We start from the raw sequence: 16,726 nt of genomic DNA on the forward strand, positions 1-16,726 counted from the left end.
ATACAAGCCACCCTACACGGTAGCAGGGAGGGTGGCTCTCTACCAGTGTGCTGGTCACATGCCCACTGATGCCCATCGGCAGGCAGCAGTGTGAAATGAACACTGGATGGAGTGGCGTTTCTGGGAGGACCAATTAGACGGTAAGTTCCTAAGCTCCGACGAGTGGGCCTGCCCTCAAAGTATCTACCACAAAGTCTGCGATGGTCATTATCTAATGGGTATCGTGTGAATGTCCCCTTTCCCACCAGTCTTGTGTCCTGTTCTCAATGGTGCTGACAAATGGCAGTGTATTAAAGTTCCAGTGGTCAGCACAAATGTTGCTTCACTAATAACAAGGTGTTCTGGGGTGGGTTGTGAATAAAATGTGGTACCACATGGGGAGGTGAGGTGATGGGAAACAGTTGAACTGTTTGCTCTCATGATGCTTTCACTAATTAATGTAACTATCGAGGAGGTGGAAGAGATTGCAAACCAATCGAATCCCTGGGAAGGACAGAAGAAACAAATCCTCCAACTTGCAAGTGTTTCTCTGAACTACGTGGTTTTTTATTATGCACTAACTAGCGAACTCCTGATTACAATGGCAAGACCCCTTTCACTGTCTAGACCAGGGGCTAGCAGCCTTTGGCTCTCCAGATGTTTTGGACTACACCTTTCATCAGCTCTAGCCTGCATAGTCAATATTCCATGACCGTGGGAGCTGTAGTCCAATACCTTGGGAGAGGCAAAGGTTGAAGACCCTTGACTTGGACCTTCCAGTCACTTCTGATAGTGACGCTGCTCTGACCCCAACTTCCCTCACCACAGCCTCCATTGATGTGACACCAAGCCCTTAGTTGAAGTATTCAAAGCTATATTTCTTGGCTTAACTTTTGTCACTGTACTTTCATGTTCAATGGTTTATTGGTTATAGTTTCCATTCACACATTACTTGGAATATTACCCGGCTCCTTCGTGGAAATGTACTGTTACTGAATAGAGGACAAGACAGATGTTGATGCCACCTCTCTACTGGATGTCAAGATCCCAACCGCTCTACACTTAGATCCTGATGAAGGCAATATTTATAATTTCCACAAGAAGTTGGGCCATTGTGATTTCAATGACTCTGTATAACGACCCAGATAATTTTTCAATCAATCACAGTAATGTGGGTAAATATTATGGTGTTAGTCCCCCATTCCAAGGGCTGGAATGGGTAAACGGCCTGGCAGCCCAAGTTATTGGCCCGATCGAAGCAAGGGTGGATAACGAGGGCTCTGGGCCATTACCCCCGTCCGGCTCTTGGAACGGGGGATTAAAGCTATTAGCACCCCCGGTTGCCAAAGCCCCCTTGAATGAAGGAAAATACTTTTCCAAGATGGCCACCATGGACAGGGAAGCGGGGCTCCATACGAAGTCCCTCTTCCCTTTCCATGGTGGCTAGAGGGAGCCGGGGAGAAGGAGCGGCTGCAGTGGTGGCACTTGCCACCGCAGAAATAAGGTAAGTGGGGGATAGGAGGGTGATGGCAGGGGGGAAGCCAGCCAATCACCTGATTGGCTGGCTCTCCCCGCCACGGTGCTAATACCAAATCCACGTAACAATGAATAGTGTGATCAGAAATACTTTTCTTTGATGGATGGAAGCAGAACACATAAGCAGGATGGCTCGGTTTGTCATGGGAATTCGGTCTCTCCATTGCGTTCGCTCCTACACCAAGGGATTACTGCACCTTGAAGTAGATGATGATTGCTGCTATGAGTACTCCAATGCTCTGCAGTAAATCTCCGATCACGTGGATGAAGGCGGCTCTCACGCTGGTATTGCCCGGGGGATTGAGATGCAGTGAAAATCCGCCGTCGCCGTTAGTGGGACTATCCTCAATTGTCTCGTACTCTGGACCGTGGCTGTGCCCGTGAAACGCAGTGGACTGGTGGAGGATGTAGGCCATTCTGCAAAGAAATTAACCAAAGATTTATTTGGGCCCTAGGAAAACTACTGTGCAGAGCATCAGATGTGACCGATATTAAACTAGATACCACCAACAGAAGCATGAAGGTCATACTTTCCGTCACCTGTTCAAGACCGGCCTCACTGACATTACCAATAGTCTCCCAATCTCGTGGGAATCCACCTCAAGGCCAGGTTCTTCCAAATTATAAACAACCAGTAAGGGCATTGAAGAACCAGGATATCCCATCTCCTTGTTCGTCACAAGTAACCCCATAGGCTCCCCATTTCATGCTTGTTGTCTATATCACTTGGTTTTGATCAGGCAGGGGGGGACTAGCTTATAGGGAACTCTGGAGATTTCCCGTTAGACCTCTGACACCTAGGCCTCCTCTGTGTGGTAACCTATTTTATTTCAAAATGTTCTCATGGGAAAAAGATTGGGCTTGCTGAAAGTGTGTAATATGGGGCCCCTACTGGTTCCCAGTTCATCCCTGCAATGCGTGTAAATATTCACTTCCAGACACTTGAGAATTGACCCGTCTCATGTCTGCGATCCTGATCTATTTTTGTGTGCATGTTGCTCAAAACAGCAATAGCAAACACTATCCTTCCTCCTTTTACCCGTCACAACCCCGTTTAACAACCCGTTTGTTTTATACGTACCCGTGTTTCCCCTGAACCACTTTATCCCTTCTCTTTTCCTTTTCTCTGCAGACTATGGACTGCCGATCCTGGGCAGGATCCCTATACGCCAACCTCTGAACAAGCCACTGTGCTTTGAAACCACTATGATGGGGATTTAGTGAAGCATTACATTTATTTATTTATTTACTTACTTATCTGGCGCCACAGCCCTCAGGGCTCCACACATAAAACAAGACCAACAAACCACACAAAACTAGAAACACAGGCCAAATCACAACCAGATTAACATTCTAGTGTTGTTAATACTTCTCGAACAACAGAGTTTTGAGTTGCTTCCTAAACCCTAGTGAGCTAGATGTTAGCCGAATATCAAGTGGCTGATCATTCCAAAGATTAGGATCAAGGGAATGGAGATTTCCTCTTGCCCCCTGCTCGGCAAACTCTGGGACAGAAAAGCAGAGCTTGAGAACTGGACCAGCGGGAATTGGCCGGTTTATAAGATTGAATGCTTCAGCAAATAACTAGGAGCCTGACCATTTAAGCAATTACCAACCATAGACAGCACTTTAAATTCCGCTCTTGCCTTCACCGGAAGCCAATGCAAGGCCTTCCTACTTCCTATGGTCTCAAATGTGTTGCCTGCGGTTATTGGAGGCAATACTTCAAACCGCGTCATTTTGTACAACTTGCAGTTTGTGAAGATTTTTGACAGAAGTTCCAACAAGCAAGTTGTTGCAATAATCCAATTTGGCTCGAGCAATTGTGGCATACATTTTCTCAGACGGATAAGGGCGAATCTGCCGGAGCAGCCTTCAATGAAAGCATGAGGAGGTCACCAGCACACGGCTGTGGCAGTCCATTGCAAATCACTTCCACCACACAGAAGCAGTACAACATGTGATACCACTACATGTTATAATATGGCATATCCCCAAGGAATCCTCCGGGCCCGCAAAAGGGGAGTAACTGAAGGGTTTGCATGACTCCGAATCGCGCGGACCCTTCCCGTTAGCACACCCCTATGGCACGCAATAATGGTTCATGCCTGTTTATTTTTTGAATGAGGACCTTAGGACTTTACACAACAGAGCTGCTCTCCCTTTGAAATAGGATCTGATCACCTTTTCTGATAAAAAGTCTCGATGACACAAAGAGAGGGCTTTGTTGTGCAATTTATACAGATTACAGTAGAGTCAATAAGCCTCCTTATTAGTTTGCCGGTCCGGAATTAACGTGCCAGTAATTCCGTTTACCGGCAGGTTTTCGGGCCGGCAAGCTATAAATCTGCCGGTGGGGTGGCCGACTTACATCCAGCCAAGAGCTGGAGGTATGTCAGGCTCCCCACCGGCAAAACACAGCCGGTATTAATACAGCAATCCCCCATGGAGTTCCATGGGACTCCATGGAATGGGGATTTCTCAACTCTTACTGGCACCTGTAATCCAATACCAGCAGATCAGGCGGCGGTAACAGTAATTCCGTTTGGTGCTATCCCGCCGGATTTACCAGCAATATGATATGACATTTATAACGTGCCTATATACAAGTGTACCACCAAACCTCTAATGATGCCCAATGAGTTATGAATTAATCACTAAAAATCAAACGTTATGACTTTTGATGAGGGTCACCATTGGCAGTCCAGCTGGCGGTGAGGCAGAGAAACATTAGAGACTGTTCAATCGTTCTGTTATTTGGGCAGTTCCCAAATAAATTAACTAGATGCCAAACTTAAAGGTACTTGCCGTACCCTCAAGTCTAAAATAGGGAAACAAGGTCCTCTTTCAATGAGCAAGGTTTTGGCTCTCCAGATTTTTTGGATTACAACTCCCATCAGCCCTACTCAGCATAGTCAGTGCCAAAGGATTATGGGAGCCGTAGTCCAAAATTGGATAGCCGCAGGTTGCAGACCTAGGATAACCCTGTGATGTACCCATAAGACTTGATTTTGGGTTAGTTATTGCCCTGGTAAAATGGTAAACCTAACACACTCTTTTGTAATAGCACCCCAGCACAGTCTACTCAATGTTGTGTAAATATCTTTAGTTGTTAATCTTTCTTTGGTGTGGTATTTGAGATGTTGTGGATTAGTTAGGAAAGAACAAGGGGTCAAAGAGGCCTGAGGATGAGAATATTACGCTGCCCAGCAGTGAAAGTGCTTGAAAGAAGGGAAGAAGTAATGTGGGCGAAAGTCAAATAGTGTCCTGCTTGCTCCTTCAAAACTCTGCAGTGCTGTGAGGACTGGAACTGAGGAATAGGTCCTCAAGGGTATTTGCTTCTTTCATCCTCACAGGTCCTCATCCTCACAGATCCTCATTGCTAATGGTCTGTTAGAGCTTCAGTTAGGATGCGGTTCAATAACTCAAAATCACTTAGGCTGTACTATGGGGTTTGCCTTTCAAATTGCTCGTTCTAAAAGAGTGTGGGATGAACGATGAATTATTGGACCAATCTGTTCCCCAGGGTCATTTAAGAGCACTCAGTATCCTTTAGCGCACTGAGTGGAGGTGACTTGAGCAAGAGGAGCTAGGCTCTTTTTCTTAGGTAGCATGGATTTTCTTTTAAAATATTTAGGTAGTCATCAGTGGCACCTTGGTGAAATGCAATAGACTATGGGCCTCGTCATAAGCTGGACAGAGCAGCAAAAGTGTGGCGGTAACGCTATTACCACCGTATTACCGCTCCACCCAACCTTGAGTTTTGAGCTGGAGGTAAATCTGGTGAGTTTCCGCCCATTTGCTGGGCTATTATCGTGGGGCAAATTTCACCATGGTAATAGCGCCCAGCAAGCCCCATAGAGTCCTATGGATTCTTTAAAAAATGGGGACTTACAGCCTTACATCTAATAAAGACAGTATTTGGCTGATTCCGGCGCTCCTCAATATGTCCATATGAAATAGATGCAGGTCAGCGAAACTAAAGTCTATTACCCCTAGACTGTAAGGGGAAGTGAATAAACGTATTTGAATGTTTAGACCGTAAAGGGTTTTTCGCGCTCTGCAGAGAAAAAGACTATATTTCCAGTTAACAAAAAAAAATGTATGTATTTCAAACGATAATGTCAAAATCTTTTGCAGAAATAAAGATAAGCCACATGTTAGTTCTATAGTCTTAGCCTTGATTTTATTCAAAACAGGAAATAGTTTAAATTATAAATTGCAAACAAAGCAAACACTGTTGCATCACAGGTTTTAACTAGGCAAATAAAAGTGCAAATTCGTTTACTATATAAGTACTGTTGCTTCACAGGTTTAGTTTTAGTTCCATCCAAGTTCAATATAGTTGTTAAACACTGTTGCATCACAGAATTCAGTTGGTCTCAAAAAATGCTAATTCAAATACCCATCACATGTTTCACCGTCTGGTGTATGGCGGATCTTCAGGGTTTTTTTTAAAATAATATATCGAATTGAAAGTGATTCAAAGAAAGAGAATCAGTTGAACTGATGGGATGTGTTTTTGTTCTACAAGGGTGCCTAGTGAGGATCAAAGAAAAAGAAAAGAAGAATTACTCTAATTAAAAAGAAAAAGTGGATTCCCAGTTTTACATATATCCTGTTTGTGACACTTTTTATTCAGAAATATTTAAACAAATGGGTGGGTGTGTAGGGGTTATTATTTTTGAAAAAAACGATCTCTAGATATATACAAAAAAGCACTTACTTGAGTGGCCCGTTTCACTTGACTAGTGTGGGTAGATCTGGTTATCAAATATTGAAGTTAAGAAAAGCTGTTCGTAAGAAAGACCCTAAATAGAAACAATATACGAATGCAGTGTCAGTATTAATCACGTATATAACAGACATGATTAGGCTCTGAAATGCGAGCACTGTGAGGTACACAGTACAGTTAGTGCCGATTAGCAAAAACTATGGGGTGAGGCTTCTTACCTTGGTATAAATGGTAGCAGTTTGAATGTGATCTCCGGTTAAATTACCGAGCGTTCGTACTGTGGACACTGTCGGGAATGACCCGGAAGTGAAAGAAAGGAGAATGAAAGCCGTGACGTTGCGGTCACATGAGCGTGACCGCAAGGATGCAATTGAGAAAGGATGTTAATGTGCACGCCATGATTGAATGGGTTTCCATAGACCAAATATGATGAGATAAACCTTATGGGTTTAACTCATGTGCTCATTGTTTTAGCGAGGCAAATAGAAAATATCTTGAAGCAAAATTATATGATTTAGGCGTGTCCAAGCCAAGGAATCATTTATAATTAGTACCTGTGGGTGCGCGTCAGAAAATGAGATCGCGCTCCTCATTGTCAAAAAAGAAAATGCCGTATTTAGAGAAAAAACTTTACAAAAATAGGTGTTTCATTTGGTAAATAGGAACGAATGCTCGTTGTTGTGACGTGCCTTGTTTCAAAAAAAGATACCACTTGTGAGAGAGAAAAGGACTCTACTTGATAGGTATATCTCTTGGTAGATGGGGACTAGTAAGCCCTAAACAGACACCTAAATATGTATTTCAATTATATGATATATACGAGGCTAAATAGCACTAGATTATTATTTACAGTTTTGAATCCATGAGGAAGGAGGTAGACATGGACCGGTCAGGCATGTGACTAATCATGCTCAAACACACTTCACCCTGGTGTTCCACACAAAGGGGTGGTGTAAAAATTAACTTGGTAAAGTTACTGCCAGATAAATAGATAATAATTCAAAGGTATAACAGGAAAAAACACAAACGAAACATAAAGAAATACATTGACTGATTTACAAGCATATTATTAGCTCATTCTCGACTTTAAAAGGGTTAGTGTATTAGTTAAGCAAAACATAGTGTACAGCCTTACTGCAACTCGGGATCCGGCGCTTATAGCGCCGGACTGAGTTGCTGTAACACTATTTGCTTTGGCAACATCTCGGCAGATTTACCGCCGGGATACCGCCAATGCTCTGATGAGGCCCTATATGTTCATATGTAAATGATCACCCAAGCGAGTATTCAATTGGACGTGCATGATGGGCCGCCATTTTAGAATGAATCTTCATCAATCCAAAGTGGTGGGAAAGCCAACGAGGGCTTGTGCACCGATCGAGCCAAACATAAGATCCTGCTCAGGTCGAGGTCCTCTAGAAATCAAGACCTATAGAAGAGTCGAGCCAAGGGGCTTGTGATCTGTGAATACTTTCGCCAGGTTTATCCCAGACCTAGCAACCATTGCAACACCCCGGAGAAGGCTGACCCAAAAGGAAACACTGAGGGAATGGTCCGAACACCACCAACATGCCTTCCAGCAAACCAAGGTCTCCCCATCCAGCACCACCAAGATGGCGTTCTTCGACACTAACCGTACCTCAGAGCTAGTATTAGATGCCAGTCTGGTAGGACTAGGGGCCGGCTGACTGAAATCGACCACGAAGGCACTGTGTACCCAGTCACTTTTGCCAGCCGAGCCTTTACCAAAATGGAACAGACCTATGAACACATAGAAAAGATGTCTTAGCAATACTGTGGGGATGTCGACATTTCCAAGAAGTCTACCTCCTGGGCCAACCGGTGAAAGTATTCACAGATCATAAGCCCCTAACACCCATTTTTAAAGGCTCGGCTCCTCAATCACCCCGTCCCTCCCCCCCAGCATGCTTGGAGAAGTGGATGCTGCAGCTGCAATCTTTCAATATCGAGGTATCGGACAGAGCCGGTGCGGACAGCCCCATGGATTACCTGTCTCACCACCCCCGCCTGGCCACCACACAAGAGAAAGAACACGCCATTGAAACAGAAGAACACGTGTATCAGGTGATAGACTGTGCAAGAGCAAGGAGCGATGACATTACAAGAAATAGCAGAAGAAACACTGACAGATGCTTGCCTACAACGCACGAAACACACCATTCAGGTGGATGGAGGAACTTCCTTTCTGCAGTAGTACATCGCACCACAGCAGCACAGGAGAAGTTGGACGCCCTTTTTCGGGATCCGACATGAGCTCACAGTACCTGTGTGTGCAGTCGACTCTCTGCTATCCCTGTGGCGCCAGTTTCTCCCACTTACGTGGGTCGAAGCTGACGCCGCAGGGAATTTTTCTTTTTTTTTTTAATGTTCTTGTCCCCGGCTTACCACAATGGTAAGCTGGGACACTGCCGCAACCCCCGACTCCTGTTACTGCGCCCAAGGAGACCGGGGGAAACCCTTAGAACCTCTAATTGGAGTCGGTAAAAGGAAAAGCACCAAGTTGCCACTGCATATTTGCAGTTCGTGGTCGACATTTTGGTGCATTTCCGTTTTTTTTTAACTCGTGTGTCTGATGCATGGTTACTTTGTGATAGCAGCAACCCTGAGGATTGTTCAGACCTCTTTGGTCCTTTTATTTAGATGTACTGTGAGTTGGGAAGGCATGGAGGTTCTCCCTGTACTCTACCCCTCTCCCCTGCCCCCAGCTCCGGTAGGCACCCCACCCCGAGAGTCTGGCCGATGGCTTGGTCACAGAACTCTAATATACAACAAAAAGTGATGAATGGAAAGCTTTAAATTAATCATAACCACAGGCATTGCGCCAGGCAACTTCTACTTCATTGTTTTTTAGCCCATAAAGAAAGTATCCTGGCAAGGACAGGTACTTGGTTGGTGGTACTGTTTTTGGTGTGAATTCCCTTATAACACTGCCCCCTTTTTCCCTTCCCGGGCAAGTTCAACATTTCAGAAATGTAATCTCAAAATCCCCACAATGATTACCCTTAAATCCACCTGAAAAGCAGAGCGCCCAGGGATTGCAACAAATTCATGCATTTTGCATGATATGGAGCCAGCCTGCCATGCAATCAGACTCTCTTTCCTCAACTGCAGCTGTCATTTTCTCCATGGCATGACTAGTTCACCATTTCTGCACCCCCTCGGTCGTAGATGGAGCCTGTTGGCCATCTACCTGCTCGGCATTCCGACACCGTCACGAAGACTGCTCTATGGTGCGTTTCTGGAACGTTCTATCAACTGCCTTTGCTTGGGCGGGAGGCGGAACTTTGCAGAAAGAGTTTCTTGGAGGCACGTCCATTTCTAATACGTTTTTTGATCACGTTCAGCACTTTGCCCCAATGTGACCGAAAGGTAAAATACATGAAAATATTGAGAGTTCAAATAATTATGTATTTTTCGACGTTTTCGAACTTGGTCTCCTTGAAGTCAAGTTTACAGACTCTGGAAATAAATTCAGGTTAATGTAGAAATGTGTTTCTACAGAAAGAGGAAGTCACTGCCAACGGTCAATTAGAGAAAAAACATGTTTATAGGAATGACAGATGCATGCTTTAGAAAAATCACCACCCTGAAAGAAGTCGGTACATCCCATTTTCTCAGTCTTTTCTTTTTCTAGAAAAAGATTGTTCCAATTAATTAAAATATGAGTTTTCCCAAGATTGGTAGCAGTAAATTATATGTTTCTTAAAAAATCGATCATTTCAACAGGGTGATTGTGTTTGTCCTTATTTCTGAACCAAAATATACTTTTCTTTCATATTTGAAATATTGGAAGGGAAGGTCTTACACGCAATTATTTCCCTCTCACTGTTTGACACCACTGGCAAGCAACACGACATTACGTTTAAATGCTGTCTAAAACAAGCATTGGCAGAGCCAACACTTGTGTTTTGTGAGATAGATATTTGCCTGCTATTTCCACAATGGTTTTACCAGGCCATGGGATTAAAACAGCTGCAAAATGGTGTGATTATCTGGGCGTGCGCCTGGTAAAACCCTACCTAATACTGGCACATATACAAAAAAAAGGCTGGCTTTGCCAATGATTGATTTTTTAAACATGATTCAATGCAAGGAACAGATATAAATAGTGGTTGATGCCTTACTTGGTTAAGACATTTTTATTGCATCCGAAGTGCATCTGCAGCAGCAATTGCAGACTCCTCAGAGATAGCACTAGAAGAACAGTTTGATGTTGCTGCTTGATAGAGCTAGCTCAAAGAGATTCCAGGAGGATGTGGTTTGGACGGAGAAGGGCAGGTAGTGGGTGGGAATAGCCATGGGCAGTCAGTGGGTGGGTAAATAACCAAACTCCACCCACAAGCTTTGTGTCCGTCCTCACATCTCTCTCCTCGCTGTAATGCAATCCAATAGTTTCAGCCTATTGGTGGCACTTCAGCGCAATCTAACAGCTAAAGCTAAAAAGCGCTTGCATGCCAGTCTCCAGCACAAGGCCTTTGCAGGATTTTATGCAGCACCCATCTATACTGCCATTTCGATGTCAATAATAATTTGTTATTTATATAGCACTTTGCCAAAGCACTTTACATAGAACATTTTCACACACAATTAGCACCCTGGAAAGGGGTGCTGGCTGAATTCTCTGATATGAACCCACGTTTTGAGCAGCCTGACTGCTGCTGGCTAGCACACTCTTCCCTTCCCCGCGGCACCTTCCCTTCCCCGTTTCCCCTCATCATCCATGTAGTTCATATGCGGGTGCTAAGGGTGTGTTAAACTTTAAACAAAAGGGAAAACGTGCCTCGTGGAGTGGCGCTGCATTCCATTTTCAGAGTCTGTTTCCTTGTTGATGACGTCACGGTCATCAACACAGAAAACAGACTCCGAAAAATGGAGCAGAGTGCTGCACCTCAAGGTATGCTTTCTCCTTTTTCCATCAGATATACACATCCTTAGCACCGGTGTAGTTCCTAGAAAGGTTTTCCCCGAGATGCCACTCCTTGCCAGCCAATCTGAAGGGATGATGGTCAGAAGCAAACTACACACAAATAGCACAGATTGTGGAACCGTGCCTTGCAGAAACAAATGATGCCTAACCTGCCCACATACCAACATTTTGGACACAAGCAACATACCGCACACGTGGCAGGACTACAAATTGAAGAGGGGTTATAACATGTGCATCCAGCAATATTGATCACTTGATTAAGTGCATGAAATGTCCCGGGCGGGGAACTGTGTAGGGGGAACTAGTCATCCACTGACCCCTGCCCCACGTAACACAGTGCCTCATTTAGACCATGAACATTGCAATGCATGGGGGTTCAACGCCTAATGCACTCCTCACTGAGCAAAACTACAAATCCGGTGCGCAGACAGGCTCAGATAACTGACTCCTTCCAGGAGGGGCTATTTAAACTGTAATGCTGTAAGGTTCTTCAAAAACTTCATTCCATCCCTGCCTGAGGACGTGGGGAAATAAGCAAAATAAATGACTTAGTTACCTTAATTAAGGTTATTGACTTGTTTTCTTTTGGATCAACTTTCTATCACAGATAATATTGTGGGGCCTGCAGTAGCAGCCCTGTCGTTATAGTTAAATTGCTCAACCCATAGGAAGAGCACTTTTTGGGCGGCTCATAACTTCGCCCTCCCCCCTAGACAAAACCTCATGAAATGTTGCAAAAAAAGTATATGTCCCCGTCAGATCGATCCTGCAATGTTTGGTGAGCTTTCGTCAAGGCGGGGGGGAGAGTTATAGGGGGTCCCAAAATGTGTGGATTTTCCCATAGACGCAATAGAAAAACATTTGCTCACATCTACAGCCCAAACCGCTGAACCGATTTTCACCAAATTTGCAGCTGGAGAGGCGGCTTGGTCCCGAAAGCATACTTTTGTATATTTGGTGTAAATCCGTCCAGTCATTTTATTTTAAATGACCAAAAAGTAGGTAAAAAAAAAGAGTGCTATCTGGGTTCGGTCCGCAGGCTCACCTCCCTGTTCGGTCCACTGACGGGCCTCCGATTGGCCCTTAGGGCAGCATGGGGTCTGCGGACATCAGACGCCCCTGCTGATTGGTCAATAAAAAAAGTGAGGTGTGTCCGATTGGAAACGCTAGCCGTGTTGGATTCGTGGACATCGCCCATTGTCCGCGAACATCGCGGTAAAAACATGTTAACAATCACAACATTGCACTTGTCAAACTTATCAAACAATCACTGGGGTGGTGAGGGGTGATGAGGATGCGATGGGATATGGCCTTAAAAAGCCAAAGAATGGCGTGTTTCTTCTCTGATGTCCGCGAACAGTCCGGAGCAGTCCTGAGATGTTCGCGAACATCTGAGATGTTTGGGGGCCTCTATGCTTGTTTGTGCATTACAGCGTTGGTGAAAAGCAGTTCTTGGATGGCTTATAACTTTAGCGCCACTCAATGAAACTGCATGAAACCTTGGAATGTCATTTTAGACCTGATTCTGAATGGTTCTGGAAAGTTTGGTGGGATTTTGTTAAGAGGGGCAAAATTAGAGGGGTGATCTCAAAATATTGTAAAGGCTTACAAATGTAGTGCCATTTGACGAATCTGCACAAAGGTTTGCAAATAGATTTTTGATCTAGATATAAATGATTATGCAAAGTTTGGTGGAGATTTGTCAAGAGGGGGCTAAATTAGAGGAGGGTCTCAACATTTTTAGATGGCTTATAACTTTGTTGCCGTTTGACAAATTTGGAAACAGATTATAGACCCAACCTTGAATGTTTGTGCACAGTCTGAATGGATTTTGTCAAGTGGGGGCTAAGTTATATGACTATTGTATGTATGTACATTTTAACACTTTTCAAAAAATAAAACATGGATGGATTTGCAGCAAACTTGTGAAAGGAGCATTGCCAAAGGCCTGAAAGCATGGTTTTGCAAATGTGTCCGTGTGTTATTTTTTTTAAAGTGTCATAATGTAGGAACAAAAAAAAAAGTGATATACCTTTGGTGACTGAGGTATATAACCTGTGTCCATGGGCAGTGGCCAGATTGTCCAGGTCATGGCCTAAGGCGATGACCTGGACAATCTCGCTACTGCCCATGACCACGAGGAACTAGCAATGGGGTTAAAGTGGGCATGGCCACCAGGGACCGACTATGTGGTAAAGTCTTTCGAAATTGGGATAGGTTTGAATGGGAAAAATAAATTCTGCTTGTGGGTACAGGTTGAAATGCTGGATGGTACTGCAGCAAATATGCACGGGGAGGGTAAGCAAGAACTTCAAAGCATGGTTTTGCAAATATGTCCTGTATTTCATTTGTTGGAAAGTGTGAAAATGTAAGTACACAAAACAGTGATATAATATTGGTGCCTGGGCAATGGGCCCGGCTGTCAGCAAGGAGAAATGTGTACTGTAATTTGCTTATTGGAGCATGCAGCATGGACAAAGCGGTAGGTTTGAATGGGAAAAACTATTCTGCTTGCGTTTACTTTCTGCAGTGGTGGACTAGATTACAACAATCTTGCGCGACGAGCGTTAGCAAGGACCTAAAAGCATGTTTTTGGAAATATGTTTTGTGTTTTATTTTTCCAAAGTGTAAGAATGTAAGCATAAAAATTTGTGATATACATTTTTTGTCTGGGTTGTGGACCTTAGCCCTCGGCAAACGCAAATGTGGACTATGATTTGCTTATTGGGGAATGAGGCATGGCCGAAGCCCATGCCCCATGGATTTGGGATATTGGCCATGGCTGCAAGCCATGAGCGATGGCCATTGGTTACATTATTAGGGTATTGTGGACACTGAGCTAGGATGCAGGGTAGGTGCAGTGAATAATAGGTGTGGTTTGCTTTGGATGGGATCGTGGTGGAGCGTTATGCCGTAGGCAATTGAACAATGAATTACATCCCCAGCATGCGCTGCTGATAACGACAGATATAAATAGGTGTTGAAAAAAATATGTTTCTTAAAAGGAGGTTTATAGTTCTTTCATATATATGAAAAGAGAAATTATTAATAACTTATATACAGTGATGTAACACCATGAAACATTTTCACTTATAAAAACCTATAAAATTGACAGTAAAAAACTTTGTTAAAGGGATGTTAAAGTTAAGATGCATCCCACCATTGGGACTTCTCTCCTCCGGTAGTTAGCCAGTGGCATCCCACCTTGGCATCCAAAATGTAGATGCAAAAGGTTTTTTGAAGATTAAGTGACAGTTGTTGTGTGGAAGCTTAATGTGGTCATAGGGTTATATGTACAGTTTTTGGAAGTGATTGGCGGATGGATATGATATGATATGATTGGTTATTTATAATTCACTTAATACCCAGAGATTTCTAAGCGCTGATCCGGGGATCATACCTGTGTTGCTCCGTGTCCCCTTGCTTCCAAGGCGAGCATGTTGCCCCTCAGCTATCCTCCCGAGACAATGTGTGACTGTCTGAAAGCAGGCATTGAGGGAGTGTTACAAATATAAAACTAAAAAGGGTAGAAGGTCTGCCCTGTGTGACTGTGCCCACGTGCCATACAGGTCTTTTAATGATCCATGGCCTCGAAAAGGGACTGTGGAGACTGTGGATAGTTATAAAGGTCCATCACTTATGGTCCTTATTGTATGCTAGAGAAAAGTATTTGGGACAGAAAATTGTTTCTGTCCTTTTATATTGTTCTCTAGTATCCAATTGTCCATTAGCACCATGGCCGGGGGAGCCAGCCAATCAGGTGGCTAGGAACATGGGCTTGAACCGCTGGTAAAAGCCCCTGTTGCAAGCCGCCTGACGGCCAGTGTTTCCCACTCCCATCTGCCCCCCCACCCTCTGTTCCATTTCTTTTTTTTAAACCCTCACCCCCTACTTAAATTATTTTGGCAGTGGCATGTGGAGGTTTTACTTGTAACCATAACGTCCCTTTAACAAAGTTTTTTCATTAATTTTAAAAGGTTTTTATTAGTGCAACTTAACCATAACGTCCATTTAACAAAGTTTTTTCATTAAATTTAAAAGGTTTTTATTACTGCAACTTAACCATAACGTTCCTTTAACAAAGTTTTTTCATTAAATTTAAAAGGTTTTTATTAGTGCAACTTAACCATAACGTACCTTTAACAAAGTTTTTTCATTAAATTTAAAAGGTTTTTATTAGTGCAACTTAACCATAACGTCCCTTTAACAAAGTTTTTTCATTAAATGTAAAAGGTTTTTATTAGTGCAACTTAACCATAACGTCCCTTTAACAAAGTTTTTTCATTAACTTTAAAAGGTTTTTATTAGTGCAACTTAACCATAACGTCCCTGTAACAAAGTTTTTTCAGTGAATATAGATATAGATAGAGAGGTAGAGAGATGCATATGTTGAGGTACATTATATGGTTATTAAAAGCACCGCAGTTGGAGAAACACTATGGCTGCAGCACAAAATATCGAAGCGACCGATATTCACCAGTAAAGGTTCCTCAAGCAACCATAACTCAGCCACTGCCATGCACTCCCCATGACGGCACGTGTTGATTTAATTTACAAGGAAAACAGCCTCCTGAAAATAATGGTTAGGGAGAATGTGCGCTTTCTTTTGTTTTGGCCATTGAAACAAATGTCAAGGTCCACATAAGCAGCCCAGGGAGCCGCTGTTTTTCCATATCCTTTTCTTCCTGAACCTTTAGGAACTGTGGGTGCATGCAGACTATTTGCAATGCCATGTGCGGTGTAATGGCCAGTGCATGGTGGTGACCCAGTTATGGCTGCTTTTGGAACCATGAATGGGACATTTGTATTATGTTGATGTTTACAGCCTTTCGGGTGTTATAAGTGAATTTCTACGGATTTACTACAGAAGCTTAACTATAACTGTGCTTAAACCTTTTTATGATATATTCCCAGTGGCCACTTCGCCTGAGGCATGGTCCTCAGCCAGGCCCAAGGCACCTCCAAGAGAGTTGCAACAAACCTACTGTGCCCATCTCGTGGACTTCTCGAGGAACCCAAGGGTGCCCACTGAACATGGCCTGCTGCCATGCGTTCTGATAATTTAGCCCAGTGAATGGCCTGCGGCCATGTCCTGGCCACCTCCAAGGCACCCACTGGGCATTTCCTGCAGTACCCCTTCAGCCATGTCCCTGGCACCTCCCAGACACCCAATGTGCACACTAGGAATTATCTTTGCCCGTGCCCCCGAGACAATGATCAGACCATGTGTATGGTGTCTGTGGGTCCCCAGATGCTGCTTAGATAAGACAGACCTGGATGAGTACCAGCTCAGACTTGGCTCTGGGTCACCAGGCCCACCACAAGGCCCAAGGATCCAGGTGTAGCTTTTCAGTCTCAGCTCTGACCCGTCTCCTGTTCCACTGATAGAATTTCAGGCTCTGGCTGCAGGTCCCGAGATCCAGGTTAGTTCCGGTTCAGTGCCTAGTGGTCCCTCTCTGCGTCCACAGGCGATGCACAGATCCCAAGCCAGGCCTGCTGACTTGGGGGAAGGTGCCTATGTGATGCTG

General features: G+C 44.1%; 1 protein-coding gene across 1 annotated transcript in view; it reads right to left on the reverse strand.

Moving 5' to 3' along the window:
* The window catches only part of SLC30A3 (solute carrier family 30 member 3), an 85,478-nt gene that overhangs the window by 39,394 nt on the left and 29,358 nt on the right, over positions 1–16,726 (reverse strand). Inside the window, exon 4 of the mRNA XM_069605128.1 lies at positions 1,713–1,932. Within this exon, the coding sequence (XP_069461229.1) occupies positions 1,713–1,932 (220 nt within the window). The remainder of the gene's footprint in view (positions 1–1,712; positions 1,933–16,726) is intronic.

This window comes from Ambystoma mexicanum, chromosome 4p, assembly GCF_040938575.1.
Source record: "Ambystoma mexicanum isolate Mex_15411 chromosome 4p, UKY_AmexF1_1, whole genome shotgun sequence".
Classification (NCBI taxonomy): domain Eukaryota; kingdom Metazoa; phylum Chordata; class Amphibia; order Caudata; family Ambystomatidae; genus Ambystoma; species Ambystoma mexicanum.